Source organism: Octopus bimaculoides, chromosome 15 (assembly GCF_046866305.1).
Source record: "Octopus bimaculoides isolate indiv1 chromosome 15, ASM4686630v1, whole genome shotgun sequence".
In the NCBI taxonomy this organism is placed as follows: Eukaryota; Metazoa; Mollusca; class Cephalopoda; order Octopoda; family Octopodidae; genus Octopus; species Octopus bimaculoides.
In genome coordinates this window covers 58,240,497-58,258,775 of record NC_142942.1, presented here as the reverse complement: position 1 = coordinate 58,258,775, position 18,279 = coordinate 58,240,497, and the positions used below count along the sequence as shown (strand labels likewise).

The following is an 18,279-nucleotide window of genomic DNA, read 5'->3' as shown; positions in this document are numbered from 1 at the left end:
CATGGTTATAATTATACTATGCATAATGTTATAGTTACTAAAGTAATAATAAACATTAGCAGAAAGGTATGTTTAAATGTATACACTCATACAAATGCAAGCCATAAGCTTCTAAGTAGATTGTATGTAATAGCTTTGCTAAGTTAAGTACTGTGTAGGATGGGTTGGGCTTTTGGCTTCTTCATTAGATACAATCATAATGAGGTAGTTTACAGTGCCATGTTAGTGAATTAGTTCTGGTTGGATGAGCATTCATTTAATGGACATGATGTTGAAGTCTGTTGATTGACAAAAACACCAGATGCTGATTTTGTTCTAATTAACAATTTTCTTTTGTCTACTCTAAAACAATTTTTGAGTTATACAGACTCCAATGAATATGCAAGTCTGATGCCTAATGATCTAAGTTTGAAATTATATATACACACACATATATATATTAAGAAAAAAGAGGTAGTCAGGATTTGAATAACTCTCTCTTTAGCACTTTTGTCCCCTTTAGGGAGTCATAATGAAAAGGGATGACAGTGCTAAATAAATAGTTTTTTATCCAAATCCTGACGACCTCCTTTTTCTTTATATATAAAGTTTTTACACCACTTCAAACAATCTACACACACACGTGCACATGGTATTTATATGGTGCAAGTTGCACTATTTTATATTTGATTTTACCTGAAAAAACTGAAATGCAACTTATACACAAGTAAATACAGTACGTACATACTCTACAAACATAAATACATCTATCAGTAGATATCACCTGGCTAATTAGATTTGCCAAATAATTTGTATATGAGTTAATACTTTATAAGGATATATTTTTAGCCTTAGTCTAAAATAATGTTTGAGATCAAACTTAAAAATATATTCTTATAAATATTTTTATAACATCCCTATATAACATTCATATATATATATATATATATATATATATATAATGATGTACTTTAGTAATCTTTTCCTCATAACTGAGTTTGACAGAGAGAAAGAAATGGTAGTGTCCACTTCTTTATCCAGACCCAAATTTCTTCACCCATTTAAGTACAAAGATATCAACAATGTCTTACATAATGAGTAATTTTTACAGTTACTCTACTCACTTTCATTCAGAATGGATTCTTGAAATTTACTTAACCCATGTCACCTAACACAATATTTACATGTCTCAAATAATCTAATCTTGTTAAAGGAAAAAGAAACCTTTTAACTCTTTAGCGTTCAGATTACTCTTCCATACGTAATGCTTATTCATTTGTATTCTTTGGAATTGGTCATGCACGACTTCATAGCCTTGAGACTTTGATTGATTTGATGGTTTACTTTTAATATGATGCTATTGAGAAGATGCAAGAGAACAGATTACTGTGGTTTGAGCAGAAAACAGGCAGAATATTTTGGCTGGATATGGCTTGTTTAAATAGTAAAGGGCTGATGCCTAAAGGTAACAAGTTTCTAAAGTGTTCTCTCTCTCTCCACCGAAATTAAAACTTTAGTCACAGCATTATAGTTTGTTCTATTTTCAGTTCAATTCATGTCATTCCTTGAGCGAACCAACCAAGTAGTTCATATTTCATACAATTAGTTTATACAAAACATCTGGAACACCTGGAACAGTATTGTTATTTTCTTGTTATGCCAAAACAGTCTGTTTTTTTGTTTTACTAAATTGTGAAAATATTTGGTTTATGTTCCACTAACAGATTATGAGCTTAATCTTGAACAGGTTTAATTCATACAAAGTTTAAGGATTTGTGAACAGATGATTTTGAAACTGGATAATATAAGGCTTCACCAGCAGCAACCTTCTGTATAAGATATTTAGGTCCCATAATGCAATGCATTATTAGTATTAAAAGAAATGTATTCAAAAATTTATGTCCATGAAATTTGATAAAAAATAAATCATTTCTCTAAGTTTGTGTGTGATATTAAGAGAAGTATTATTGTGATATTTTCAGTTGTGAATGCTATTTTAGTTGTTATCACATTAAACATCATATTATTTAAATAAAACCATTAGACATTCAAGGTGAAGGAGAAAATCATGCAAATATATTTATAACCTACAGATATATACTAACACACACACACACACAAACATAGACATGATGTAGAACGCAAATTATTGACTTTCATAAAGCAAGGGGAAAGCAAAAGAAGCCAAAGAAATTATAAAAATTTTGGATTGCATCATTTAATATTTCTGATGTAGTTTAGAGCTGGATAATTATTTACCAGCTTATTTTAGACATGATAGCGTCGTAGAGGACAAACATTAAAAATTTGAAAGGTTTTAATGTAACGAGATGGAATGTGGTTGGGAAGCAGCTTGTCACATGGCAGTAGAATTCAAAGCCATGCTCAATTCACCCATAAAAGTATTTACTTTCAGTTTGTGCATAGTTTACCATATTTGGAATTTAGGAATGGACAAGTTCCACTTTTTATCTGTTCATGCATGACACTATATAAAGATATAAATTATTTAAATATGAATGCACAGATATATTGTGCACAATATAGTGATATTCTTGCAAATACAATAGTAAACGCATGGTTCCACAAATACGTTAATTGGTGGCATGGTTCTGTGGCCATTATTTCATGCATTATCCTCAAATAGAAATGGAAACACCCTAAATTCATCTAAAAGTTTTGATTAAAGTGATTAGTCAAATAGTTTTGGTATAAATACACATACCAGGTTAAAAGTTGCAGCAAACTTCTCCAAATGAAATAACATGGTTCTTCTAATGGCATTGGTAACATTGCAATTGAGAGCAATAACATTACATTTTGAACTATAAAGTGTGAAGCAAAAACCAAATTCTTCAAACTGAAATACCAGGCAATATAATTTCTAATTAATTAAATTTATTGACTATGAATTGATGTAAATTCCACATAAGCTAACCAAGGCATTGTGTGAGAGAATTAAGTGGATAGATGGAAACTGAAAGAAGCCCACTGTGTGTGTGTGTGTGTATATAAACACATACACACATTTATATACATATATACAAAAACACACACATATATATATGTATCTATATGCATCTATATATTTCAGTATGTGCATACGTGCACGCATACACGCAGGTGTATACTCATGTGTACACATCATGTGATAGCTGTAAATGAGCATCATCACCATACAAGCACTTCTATACATGGATTGTATGGCTCTCACACAAGAGAGAGAGAAAGAGAAAGAGGGGACATAAGAGATAGATAGATATAACACAGATGACGGCACAAATACATACATATATACATACATACACATACATATGTACACATATACATAAACACATACATACCTATACATAAGCACATTACAATGTACACACAAACACACATTCATATAAATGTATAGTTTTAATTTTGTCTTAAGATCCATCTTGAAGATGCTCTGAGAGAGCATCATCAGATATGCTCCTGGGGTCTCACAGGGCTTCGAATCAACATCAGCCTCCCCACTTTGCCCAGTATATCCAGCCAGGGTTGATCAAGTCCCACCTTGCATTCCAACAGCAGGAAGCCACTGGTCTTCCCTCTTTATCTAAAGCCACCTTGTAGCCTTCTCTGCTGATTCAATAATGGAATTTATAGTCACCACCCTTATCTTTTCTGTTTCATGTTATTCAATTATATCTGCTTCTTTACACCCAAGCAACTTATGTTGCTGACACAACCAAATTGAACAATATTATCAGAAGTTGTCAAAATTGTGGTGATATTTGGCTGACAACTGATGAAGGGTTGAGCATGTCTGTCACCATTGTATATGCTCTTTTGTTATTCCCCTGTGCCACATTATTATCATGTAATAAAAAGAATGATAATAATGACAGTACTAATGAAGTTATAATATTAGTTACTACTAACAATAGTTAAAAGTAACTATTATGTGGTAGTAATAACACTGCTGACAACAATAAGAACAGGTTAAAAACTAAATGTCAAATGCTTACTTGTCTATTACAAAAATAATTCATTCTGGGTCACAGTTTGTGAAATAGATTGTGACCCCTTGGGGACCACAGACAATTGAATAAATCCTAATATCCCACTGTTATGGGGTATTTACAATATGATAATATATTAGAAAATATAAGGACACAGATCGTGTCATATAGCCAGCTGGAGACAATGTCTCTTGGGGCTAGATTAGAGCAACATTCATCCTGAACCAGGACTGCCATGTTATGTTGGCAAACAATCTTTACTCCATGATAATATATTATTCAGAAAGATATGAAAAGTTACAAAAATTAAATCTTCCAGCTTGTGAAACAAACTATTATGAGTTATATACTAAGCTCAAATTACGAAAATACTGGATCTGGACTCACTCACCAAAATACTAACACTGATGATTTCAAACACTAAAAGACTAAAAGTTTCAAGTGTGATAATGCAGTCAGCTGACTCAACTGCAGAAGATGTGAGGTAGTTATTTATGCAATCCCAGAGGGGTGAATCATGAAGTCTACCACATCAAGATTTGATCTTGAAATGTAAGGAAACTAAAATAAGAGATTGAGTGTGTTAGATGCAATGACATTTCTGACTCAATAATGATATTGTTGTTGTTATTAGTAGCAGTGTTGAGACAAAAATGTAACAAAAACAAAACAAATATCTTGAAAGAGAAATAAACATCAAAGAACAGTAAATAAATTATTGCATCATTTAGAAATATCTAAAAAAAAAAAAATAGCTATGTTCTGTTCAAAAGTAAGTTTCTGAATTTTAAACTCTAAGTTCAGAGTTTAAAGATGAAAATTATTGCAATGACATAATAAGAGCTAAAATGGTTTTGGTTACAATTTGACCTCACTTTCCCCAAAATAAATACATCACATGTCTGGTATTATACTTCATCTCCAAAGCTCAAGTGATATTAAAGCAGTGTTGTACCTTCAGTATCTCCTTATTCCGAATAAAGAGAAGACAGAGTTGCAAGAAGTTGGGGAAAATATTCACCGAGATAAACCATTCATCATGAGAATCAAGTGATGTGCAACTAATTCTAGTGTTGATCCACAGCAAAAAAAACAAAAAAAAAATCAGAAAAAATCTGTATAAGTCGTGCGTCAGCTGGAAGAGAACAGTAGAGAGCAATGTGTTGAATTATTTGGCTGACATTTCTAGTGGCTCGTTGTAAGCAAGAATAACTAAGAGAGATTTAGTATGCAAGAGAAAAGAAAGGATTAAATACAAAGATCAGCTGAAGATATTTTCAATATTCGCTATCCAATAATCCTTTTGCTGAAATCAAATATGTATCTTGGTGAAAGTAAATAGTGTTTTGAAAACTAAAGCACTCACCTTGAAGTCTTCAAAGTCCATCCAGTATTGTTGGCCTCCAAAACATACAAATGAAGTTGCTTGAAGTCATCCAATACGGCTAAATGGCAGCTGGAGGCTGAGAAAGCAGCAGCCAGGGTACGATTCTCTCCACATTCTGGTTCCTTCCTACAAGACAGAATTTTGTAAACTGAAAGCTTGTAATAAAGGCAAGTGACTGTATCTAATTCCTATTAATCAAAGACGGCAGCTAAATATAACTATAAAAAGTGAATAGGATAAAATGAGAGAGAGAGAGAGAGAGAGAGAGAGGAAGTGAGGAAGAAATGGAAAAACCAGTGAACCTTTGCCTTGCAAGTATTGACAGCTTAAAATACAATATGAGACCTAAAAGATCGACAAAGAGATTTCCCATGTATTCTGAACAATTGATAACCTCGATTGGGCTAGAAACAGCAATCAATCAGTTGTGGTAAGTATTGAACGGTATGCAGCTAAATGTACTGTACTATCGCAGCATTGACTCAATATATAAGATCAACCGTCTTCGCCTGACACAACACCTCAGCAATTTGGCTCGATTGACAAAAAGAACTGCCAATATATATATAAATACATTATATTATCCATACATATATATAAATATATATATGTATGTATATGTGTAAGTATTGTAGTGTTTTCTCTCTTCTAGACACACATCGACCTGTACAAAAGTGAGATATCAACAATTCTGTCTTTCTCTATTAGATACATCAACAGCTGCAAAACTTTTAATACACTTCTAATTATGCTAACATGAAACTATATATTCATCATATGGAACCAACCAAGCTAGCAGACAAACACTTCAATAACAAATAGTTAATATCACTTTATTTCATTGAAAAATTCTCAGCTTCTGCTCCGTTTGTTAGTTTATCAATCTCAATCCATTGATCTTCTGGGGGTTTCTTTTATTTTTAATTTTTTTGTTTTTTATGTATATAACCTGTGTTTCAGTGCAGTCACTATGGGTAGATGAAGTTTTTTGGGGGCTGTTTTTTTTTTTTTTTTTTACTTTTCTTTTAGTTATTTCAGAGACTGAACTTCAGCCATGCTGGAGCACCACCTTGAATGAATGGTGTAGTTGAACAAATTGACCCAGTACGTATTTTTTTAAAATCAGATATTTACTGTCAGTCTTATATGTTAAACCATCAAGTTACAGGAACATTAACAAACCAACACTGTATCACCGTCAAGCCAAGTGATATTGTAGTCATGGCTGATTCTGGTGTTATGTAAGTCACACCGATACCAGTGGCATGTACAAAGCACATTTTGAGCAAAGTGGCTGATACTGGTGCCACATGAAAAGCTTCTTTCAAGTGTTGAGCATCGACCGAGACCTTTCGCATTACGTCATGCTTGAGAAGAAGACCCATCAGGCCAAGTAAAATCACAGTCGTGGCAGACAAGTGGCACCAGTGTCGGTGGCATGTAAAAGCACTCATTACACTCTCAGAGTGGTCAGCATTAGGAAGAGCATCCAACTGTAGAAACCATGCCAATTCAGACTAGAGTCTGGTGCAGCCTTCCAGTTTGCCAGCCCTGATCAAACCATCCAACCCATGCCAGCATGGACAATGGATGCTAAATGATGATGATGATGATGATATATGATTGGCTTCCGCATAGTTTCCATCTACCAAATTCTCTCACAAGGCATTAGCTGGTCCAGGGTTATAGCCAAAAACACTTGACTAAGGTGCTGCACAATGGAACTGAACCTGAAACCATTTGGTTGCAAAGCAAGCTTCTTAACTACCTGCACTGAGCTGGATGTGTGTGTATCCTTTATATTTTTGGCCATGATGGGGCACTGCCCTGAAGAATTTAAAGTCAATGAATCAATCCCAGTACACCTGTTGTTTTAAAGTCTAGTTCTTATTTTATCAGTCTGTTTCGCTGAACCACTAAGTTATGAGGATGAGAACATCTCAACACTAGTTGTCAAGCAGTGGTGGAGGAGAAACACAAACGTGTGTGTGTGTGTGTGTGTGCATATATATATATATATATATATATATATATATATATATATATATATATATATAGATATATATATATATATAGATATATATATATATATAGCAGGCTTCTTTCAGTTTCCGTCTGTAAAATCCATTCACAAAGCTTTATTTGGCCTGAGGCTACATGAAAGACACTAGCCCAAAGTACCACAAAGTGGGAGTAAACCCAGAGCCAGGTGGTTGCAAAGCACCACTTCTTACCACACAGCTAAGCCTGCACCTAGTTTTCCCCTGCTAGCAACTTTTTTCTGTCTTCTAAGGGTAAATACTCAATCTTTCTCTGCTGTTTTCACAGCTATACTGCATTCGAAATGTATTTTTCTTGTCTGTATTAAATATATATATACACACACACATATATATATATACACACACACACACACACACACACATATATATATATATATATATATATATATATATATATATATGTGTGTGTATATGCTGAATTTCTGAATTTACATTCAAATAAGTATCCGATTTCTGTTATATCAAGCTTTCTTCTGCTGGTGGCTCAAGTGACTTTGGAAGTGAAGGTAGTCATGTTTTAAGTATATTACCTTGTAAGACGATGTTCTTCAATTTAATAAAAATAAAAAAAAAGAAGCAGGCTTTTAGATGTAAATTGATCTATCTCAAAAAATAAATATCTATAGCATAAGTATAGAAATCACACATAAAAATGTATATCTTTTAAATTTTGTACTTAAACATTTTCTAAGTAATATATATTAGTATACAGGATATATTTGCACGTGTTTATGTTCGTATTTATAAAATACATTTAATATGGGTGGAAATCTCAGAAGGAAGAGCACCCAGTTGTAGAAACCTTGTTGAAGCAAACATTGTGGCTTAGAGCAGTCGTTTACTTGTTGGTTCCTTTTAAACTGTCCAACCCATTCCAACATAAAAAAACAGAGGCATTAAATGCTGCTACTGCTGCTAATGATGATGATGCACTTGTGAAAACAGAGCAATTAGGGAACATGTTCGTGCTGCAGAAAAGTGTGATAACAAATAGACAAAGTCTGTCATTTAGTCTTTTTGCCTGAATTTCACAAAACATATTAACAAATATTAATATTCTTTTCTACTCTAGGCACAAGGCCTGAAAGTTTTGCAGAGGGGACCAGTCGATTAGATCGATCCCAGTATGCAATCGGTTTTATTCCAAGACCTCAAGTTGTCCCAAGCACTGTGGATGGTTGTTTGGGTGAGCATTGGTGCTCCAAGCAGAATCCTTGATTAATTGCCAACCTAAGTTATTACAGATCAATTTGGGGTAAGTGAAACATGGTTCACGATTGAGCGTGCTATGTGATTCTGGATCAGTGAGGAATGGGATCAGTGACAAACACTGATATGAGACTAATTATCCTTGCCATTTTAAACAGTGAAATGTGAATTGCCTTAAATGCAGGAATCTTATATCTAAGACATACTTTCACGGAAAACCTTCATAATACAAAACAGATCATTTGGGAAATTCATAATATTGCCTAGTTCAATCAAATGCAGTAATCTGGATTTAATAGCTTAGAGAATGGTACTAATCTAAGGAGTGTAACTAACAACAACCTGCACAAGAGTTAGGCAGATGAATTATCATTTCAGTAGGAAATAAATAATAAAAAAAATGAATGCATGTTGGGCTAATAATGGGTCAACACAGAACATTACAATGGCTGGCTGCTTGCAGATCATTGATTGATCAAACTGACTGAGATTATTCAAGAACAATATTTCCATAAAATCAGATTTATTTTTAATGTCATCTCATCAATCTCTTCAACTTTACACTTAAATTGTCTAAACTTATGATAAGCTGAATCTGAAAAGATTAAATATGATTGTAAACATTAATAAAAAATAAAATAAAATAAAATAAAGTAAAACCTTAGTAAAGCAGCTTTTATTTATATATCTCAACATTGAATATTGTCTAAATACTCGAGTTTGACAAATTCTTCCGAAATCTTGTATTACTTTTTGCAAATAAAAACAGTTTATATTTTCATCAGAAAATCTCCTACAGACATGACAAATAATTGATTGTCTGGATTATAAAAACGAGGATGATTAAACAAGAATGGAACACTTTCAGCAAACTTAACCCAAAGGAATAAACTATAATACTTATTCCGTTTTGCATTCCTTTATATTTCCAGATGTATTTCATTACTAATGTATCTCTCCCTTAATCCCCTTTTTTTTTTACTTTCTGATTAGCTAAACATTTTAGTCAACTTCTTATTCTTTAGGAATGGTAGTCTTTATGACATAATCACATCTCTGCTCAGTTATTCATAATCAGAGAAGGCACAGAAGAAGGTAAAAAAAAACAAATGATAACACTAATTCTAATAACAATGATGATGATGATGATGATAATAATAATAACAAGAAGAAGAACAAGAACAGCAAGAAGAAGAATAGGAGGAGGAGGGGAGGAGAAGAAGAAGAAGAAAGCTTTTCTAAAGCTCTTGCTAGACTTCTTTTCCTTCTGATAAGCAAGCCAAGTCAAGCATTGAAATTAATTACCCATGTCAGTTTAAACAGCTGAATGGTTACAATGTTGGTGGAGTCATTAATGTAAGAATTTGATTTCACATAAATATTTCAGCAAACTTTCCATCTTGGCTATTATTGACTTTTATTAAGGATTCTTCCTTTCATTTTAATTAAATAGCAGTTTACTTGTGAATGAAAAACTGACTTTACACATTTCTAAACTACAGTTGAGTTTCAAATGTTATTAGGGGGAAATAAATTCAATGTTTCACTAATTATTTACACTCGTTTAAAGTGGTGTTAAAGAATAATTGACTTTTCTCAGGGAACAGACGGTGAGATGATGTAAAATTTTGTTATGTTGACTAGGAAAAATTAAATTACACACACACAAAAAAAAAAAAAGGACAAAACAGAAAATCAAAATGAAACAATACAAAGATTAGAAGAAAATGATGTTCACAAACACACAAATATAACATTTCCAAAGTAAATTCTGTAGACATAACTGTTAGATTTTGTTTTCTTTTCTATTATGTATATTTTCTTTACAGAAATGCACTTCTAAATGAAAATGCACCAAAACATAATCAACATTATAAACCAAATAAGGACACACACACACAAACTCAACCCAAAACAGCAAAGCAATAATAATAATGATGCAAAACCTGTTTAAGCGTTTTAGGAATGAACTCTAATTAGCAATGAGTTAGTTCATTAAAACTAAATATTTTTGAAGTTTGATAATTCATGGCTAGATTGTCGAAAATGTTTTAGAGATATACACATAACCCCCCCCACACACACACACACACACACCCATATTTGATACATTTCTATCAAATAAACCCACATTAGTCATTTGATAAACTGCAAGCCTCTAGGCCAAAAAAGTGTTTTGTTTACAAACCCTCAGTAATACACCAGTGCAGTAATTTCCAAATTGGGGTCTTACAGACTGCAGGGGCTCCATGAACTGTGTTGTGATGTTTTCTTTGTTCTATATCCAATCATTTGATTGTGTTTATTTTATATATTAATAAATGCAGGCAATGCCAGCTACAGCAGCCTATATGTATACACACACACACACACACACAGACACAGACACCCACAGACGGACAGACACAACATATATGTATATTACTCATACACACACACCCTTCAACTGAAACACAAGGACATCTTGGTGAGCTTCCATATGTGTGTGTGTGTGTGTGTGTGAATACATACAGTTCTTGGGTTCTACCAGTAAATTAAATGTCTACTGAAATTTAGTTCTATATGAATATTCATGCTGTTGAAAACATTCACAGGTTCAGTTAAATATGATGAACTTAGTTCAGAATTTTCTGTTTCATGAACAAAACTATGGCTGCAATGGGTGGGAAGGTGAAACTTTCACCCCGATCTGTAAACTGAAATTAATATTTCTTAAATTAGTAGAACTCAACTTTAAAAGGGAGCAGATGGAATGCTGCTAAAATAGTTAAAAATGCTAACAGTAAATTCTATTTTATTTTGAGCAAAATTTCATTTAACTCTGACTAAATTTACTTTAAAAACATCTGGGCTTCTCACAACTACAGTTTTCTAAAAATACTACCATTACAATTAAATTTTTCTAATGAAAAATGATTTTTCTTCTCTTTATTTTTTTGATCACAAAATTTTAATTTTTACCATATTTTAAATATATAAATAAATGAATAAATAAAACAGAGGAAAAACATGAAACTGAATGTCCAGTCACCATTCTCATGTACACAGCCAGCTTATAACAGGTATATGCCACAAGAAAACAGTATTGTTAAAAAGTTTGACAATAAGCTAATCTTGCACAGAATATATTAAGATTAATATATAAAAAAGGAAAACAAATTAAATAACAAATATTGAACCAAAATAGAAGCTAACAGAAGAGTAATGAGAAAATTTAGCATTGATTCATGTTTTACATGTGTCAAGATAACTTAGGTAAGCAGTTTACAAGTTTACATAAACACCTGCTCTACTTCAAAGAAATACATTTTTGCAGCTACTATGTATAAATATGTGTGTGTGTCTTTGCATAACCCCCCACCCCATCGATTGACAACTGGTGTTGGTTTATTTATATCCCCATAACTGAACAGTTCAGAAACAGAGATCAAGAGAATAAGTACCAGACTTAAAAAAACATAACTACTGGGGTTTATTTTTAAATACTTCAAGGTGGTGCTCCAGCATGGCTGCAGTCTAATGACAGAAAGAAGTAGAAGATGAAAGACAAAGCAGATAAAACTCAAAATACCAAAAAAAAAAACATGCCTTCCGTTATGCATGATTTTGAGCCTTTCTTCCATTTAAAAACCAGGAAAACAATCAGAAAATCTATAAATTGAAGGCAAAACAAAATCACAAACAAAAAAGTTAAGAAGTGAAGGAATTATTGTAGTGATCAACGTCTACGACTCCTCAAACCAACACTTTCCAATCTCCAGAATATGAAACTGTGAGACATTATTATAGTAATTTAAAAAGTCAATGAAAGGTAACAACACCGATACACACCTTTCTCTGCAGCCCATGGAAAAAAAAAAAAGAAAAAACAGAAGATACTTGTGGCTGACATTGATGCATTCAGCTTGCAATATGAATGCAGATTACAATCAATCACCATAATATATGCAAATCGTACACAACCAATACATGACTGTAAATAAATAAATAAATAAATAATGTTTTTTTTTATTTTTAAATCATTTTGTCTGAATAAAGCTTGAGGCGCGACTGTAGTGTAAAGGACTACAAAGAAATAAGAACAGGCAGCAACCGATTCTAAAGATGTGACAAAATGCTTAAAGGACTAAAGAGCATAGTCAAGAGGAAAACAAGATAACGGTAGCGGGTTCCAGAGAACAGCAGTTTGAGGAGAGAAGCTCTTGAAATAAAAGGGTTTATGACTAACAGGAAGCTGAACAGAAAGACAATGTACCTGGGAAGAGAAACGAGTGACATGATTAACCCTATGGCGTTCAGATTACTCTGTCAAATGCTGTGCTTATTTATTCACATTGTTTCCAATTAATCATGCCTCATCTCACAGCTTCAAGATTGTGATGATGTGATTGTTTATATTTCAAATGACATTGTAGGGCAGGTGTAAGAGGCTGGATATGGTTGGTTTGAACATAAAGCAGATAGAAGATTTGGGCCAGATGTGGTCAGTTTAAATGACAAAAGGTCAAAGATCTTGACCGAGAGTACTAGACCAGAAAGTTTGTCAGGGCAATGACCATGGAAATACTTATAAAGAGACAACAAAGACACAAGGATGAGGATGAGTCAAAGATTCCAACTCGGAAGAAAGGAGGAGACCCACCATGTTAACAATTTGCTTCTGAACTGGATCAAACAAATTAGGATATTCAGAGAACTTTATTGGAATGGTCACCAGCAAAGTGAAATTTGTTCAGTTTCTATGCATTTTCAATCATCCTAAAGCAATCAATTGTAATCCTTTATCTCAAAACAAAGATGTACTTAGTGCAGTGTGCAGATAAATACCAGCATTAACACAAACACATCTGCACACTTTTTAAAATATTTATATTATTGTAATTAAAAGAAGAAAAAAAGCAATATAAAATAATACTATGACTATCAGAAAGAGAAATAAAGGAACAGAAATTGTAAATTATCATTTGAGAAATTTAAACTGTTGTAAAATTTACAAATATTTACTTAAACCCCTCCCCCACCCACCATATATTGATGGTCATTGAATGTGAGGTGATAGGCTTCTTCTTTCATGAGTTTCACAATATTTTTACAAAATAATCAGTTAAAATACATCACACACACACACACACACATATATATAAAGGAAGTGAAAAACCATTAAACTTATGTTCAAATTAGCCAAATTAATGGTCTATTTCATAACTTCCACTTAGTGCTGATTAATTTCTAGTGAAGAAACACCAATGATAAAAGCTTTGTCAAAATTAATCAACAGAGGTATGTCTATGGACAGTCTCTCAGCTTCACAGCTCTTGCTGCTTGCTATTCAGAACAGCATCACCCTTCCTTCAACAATAATCTCTAATTAGCTAATATCAGCCTTTGAACTGCTTTAGTTTTCTGTTTACTATTTCAACATCACAACACAATAACACAGGCACAATTCAGCTAGTTACAATACACTTGGATCTTACTGAAAAAAAAAAAAAAATACAGAATTTTTTTTTTTTTCTATTTTGTTCTTCCATTTTATTTTACTATGTAAAAGAGAGAGAAAAAAATAGCATTTTTGAAGAGAATGTCAAGTATAAGAAAAGAAATTAAATGGAATGAAATAAAAATAATTTGATTTAAACAGTCTCAAAGAGTTACATAGAGAATTTTGCCGTAGGTTGTTGAGAATCAATTTGGCCTTATTCATAAAGTACAACAAGCAAACTAAGTTCTCAGCGGAACCTTAGTGTGTGACATATTACTTTATTGTATGAAAGAAAAACTTAATACTGTCCACTTCAACAAGTTTTGTTGTCCTTGAATACAAGCACAAACATAAGGAAAAACATGTGCATTGTACTTGGAAAATTTGATAGCATTGTTGATATTATAAAAATAACTGGTTTTCTTAATTGCCCAATTAGTAACACTTTTTTTTACCACCATAATGATACCAACTTGTAATGTTAATAAAGGGTTCATTATTAAGACATAAATAGCATTGAATACTTTCAATAAGACTACAAATAAAAACTCAACAATCATTAACAGAACTGAAAGTAACAATAAATGAAACTTAATAATCATATTATTGTCTCTAATTATTAAGAATTATACATCTTAATATATTAGTCTGAAATGAATGCATTCAACTTTACAAAGGAGTATCTGGGAGTATAGAGGTGCAGGCATGGCCGAGTGGTTAGAAACTATGCTTTGTAACCATGTGGTGTTGGGTTGAACCCCACTACAGGTCATATTAGGCAAATGTCATCTATTATAGCCCTGGCCTGACCAATGCCTTGTGAGTGAATTTGGTAGATAGAAACTACCTGGAAGCCTGTCATGTATGTGTGTTTGTCCCTATCACCATTTGACAATTGGGCATTGGTTTGTTTATAACTTAACAGCTATAAGTAGCACACTTTACAAAAAAAGTGTTGGGGTTAATTTGTTCAATCAAATCACTCAGAGTGGTGCTCCAGCATGGCCGCAATCCAAAGACAGAAAGAAACAAAAGAAGTGGGTAAATAGTTCCTCTACAACAGCATTATAGACACACATTCAAACATACACAAAGCAACTGCATATGACAGTGTAGATGTGTGCAAATGTTAAGAATATGGTTATTAATGGAGAATGAAAAATGTGTATCCATGAGCTTCCATATTACATTAACAACACTCTTCCAACAGAGTGACCTTCTAACATTGGTTAAACATACCTTGTTTATACCTTTTCCTACAGGTGTAAATCTATAGCTCAACTCGTATAAGGTTTCTTAAATTGCATATTGTCTGCATTAATCAATTCTAATGTTTTTTTGTTTTTTGTTATTTTATTTCATTTGTTAGGGTTCCAGATTATTCCTGACAAACTATTTTGTCCTTACAGCTGTAGAATGGCTTCATGGCTTCCTATTCAACCAATAACAGTTGCTGCACCCTAAAATATAGAAATCTTTCTGGTGTCACCGAGAAACAAGGAATGCATTTTAATTTTATAAGGAGTTCTGGCGATCTAATAAAGATAATGTTATTTAGTTATTATATTTAGATGTTTTTTATTCATCAACAAAAGCTAAAAGCAAAATAAAAAAAAAAAACAAAAGAAATTAAATCAAAAAAGTAGGAATGACCTTCACAGTTTATAGAGCTTCTTAATAAAAGTTTCACCAAAATTTGGTAATAAAAAGATCCTGTCATGGAAAATATTAGAGTGCTAGAAAAAAAAGTTATAAAGATATCCACAACTTAACTTTCGCTTTGCATTGTTTTAATAATGTGTTTTTGCATCAACAAACACAACATAAAAATTACCATATATCAATATGTATGTGTGTGAGTGCATACATGTGTACGCACGTGTGTGTGTGTGTGTGTGTGTGAGTGTGTGTATAGATAGATAGATAAAAGAAAGTGACTGAGAAATACATGCAATGTCATTTTGTATACACATATGCAGTAATGTATGCATATGTGTATGTTGTGTGCATGTCAACATCCTCATTATTTAGTGTCCACTTGTTCATGGTTCCATGGGTTGGACGGAATTTAGTGATGCAGATTTTCTGAGGCTAGGTGCCCTTCCTATCACGAACCCTCAACTGTTTCTAAGCAAGGTAATATCTTCCCCATAACAAAACAGGTTTTACATGGAAGATAGGAAATAAACAACTGAGTTTATATGATGCAGATACTCATTGACAACCATCATATGATGTGTAGACAATGGAACACACAAGCATATACACATGCATGCACAAAGGCTTCTTTCAGTTTCCATTAACCAAATCCACTCTCAAGGCTTTGGTTGCCCAAGCTGCAGTGAACCTGAACGCAATACTACATGATTGGGAAGCAAGCTTCTGAACTACATCTATAATTGTTCTTTCATACTTCCATTCCTTTTCACATCCATTTTACCATACTAGTATGGGTTAGATGAAGTTTATTGAGGCAGATTTATAATTATGGTCAGAAGCTCTTCCTGTCCTCAACCCTTTTTCATGTAGGGCACTTATTTACCTTTTATTTTTTACATGTTTCAATCACTGGACTGTAGCCATACAGGGGCACTTGCCTTGAAGGGTTTAGCTGAATAAATCAGCCCCAGGACATTTTGTTTTTCTTTAAGTCTGTGGCTTATTCAACCACTAAGTTACAGAAAGGAAAACAGATCGACACCAGTTGCCAAATGGTGGTAGTAGCGCAAACACATGCACAAAAGTATAAACACAGAGACACACATATATATGATGGGTTCCTACACAGTTTCTGCCAACCATATTCACTTAAAGCCACTGGAGGGCCAGGAGCTATAGCAGAAGACACTTGCTGAAGGTACAGAGCAGTGGAACTGAACCCAGAACTACATAGTTGCAAAGCAAACTCCTTCACTGCTCACGTTTTCCATTTCTTTCACATTCCACTGGTCATTGCAAGTTGGAACGATGCAACTCTTTAGTTACCAAGTTAATGGGATTGCATGGAAGAGCATTCACACACACACACACACACACACACTCTAATGCAGAATCTGATTTCATATTTGCTGGGGTGGGTGTTAATGGGAGTAATGAATAGGGTAATATAAAGCTCACCAATAATCAAGAAACAATTGGGAAATTAGTCATTGTAATTGGTTGATAATCATCATTTGTAACAAAGTAAGCAAAGACATAGGGAAAATAATGACTAGATTTGATGCTCTTCACATTATTAACTGATTAGTGGTGGTGGTGGCAGAGGGTGGAGTGGGTGGGGGCGACTATTCAATACCTTTATATATTGTATATGAACAAACTGGATAAAGTGATTTCATACAGGGTTTGGATTTCAGGAAATATCTTTATACACACACACACACACACACACACACACACACATATATATATATATATATATATATATATATATATATATATATATGTGTGTGTGTGTGTGTATATCAAGATAGTTTGATTCATACTCCTTGGTATTCTGTGTTTCAAGCATGTGGCTAATCTTCAGCCATTGGGCTCTGAATTCAGACCTCAATGGCTGAAAACTAGCCACACGTTTGAAACTCAGAGTACCAAGGATTCTGAATCAAACTGTTTTGATCTATACATATAACTCCCAATAAATGTGTTGAGTGCCCTACTTTTGTGTATATATATATATATATATATATATATATATATATATATATATATATATATATATATATATATATATGTATATATACATACATACACACATACACACATATAAATATATGTGTGTATGTGTGTGTGCTTGTCTGTCTCCCACATACACAGCTTGATAACTAGCATTGGTTTGTTTATGGCCTTGTAACATAATGATTCAGCAAAAGAGAACAATAGAATAAGAGAAAAAAAAAAGGACTAGGGGGCTGAAACCCCCTAAAAATAAAAAAATAAATACTAGGGTAGAACTGTTTGACAAAAACCCTCAAGACAGAGCCATAGCATGACTGCAATCCAATGAGTGAAACAAGTAAACAGTAACAGAATAATAGTATAAAACCAATAGGAAATATTACAAGACAGCTTTCTTTTTGCCATCACTATTTCAAAAATGTATCTTTATAGAAGTTGATATCTGTACCGGAAGTTTTGTCTAAACTTGTTGCTGAGTTTCAAGGAAGA

At 33.0% G+C, this 18,279-nt stretch overlaps 1 protein-coding gene across 2 annotated transcripts in view; it reads right to left on the bottom strand.

The window, feature by feature from the left end:
• LOC106870740 (tRNA (guanine-N(7)-)-methyltransferase non-catalytic subunit wdr4) overlaps positions 1 to 18,279 on the bottom strand; it is a 1,059,977-nt gene that overhangs the window by 610,358 nt on the left and 431,340 nt on the right. For both annotated transcript variants that reach the window (XM_052973384.2, XM_052973385.2), the window contains one exon: positions 5,338 to 5,484. In XM_052973384.2, the coding sequence (XP_052829344.1) occupies positions 5,338 to 5,484 (147 nt within the window). The remainder of the gene's footprint in view (positions 1 to 5,337; positions 5,485 to 18,279) is intronic.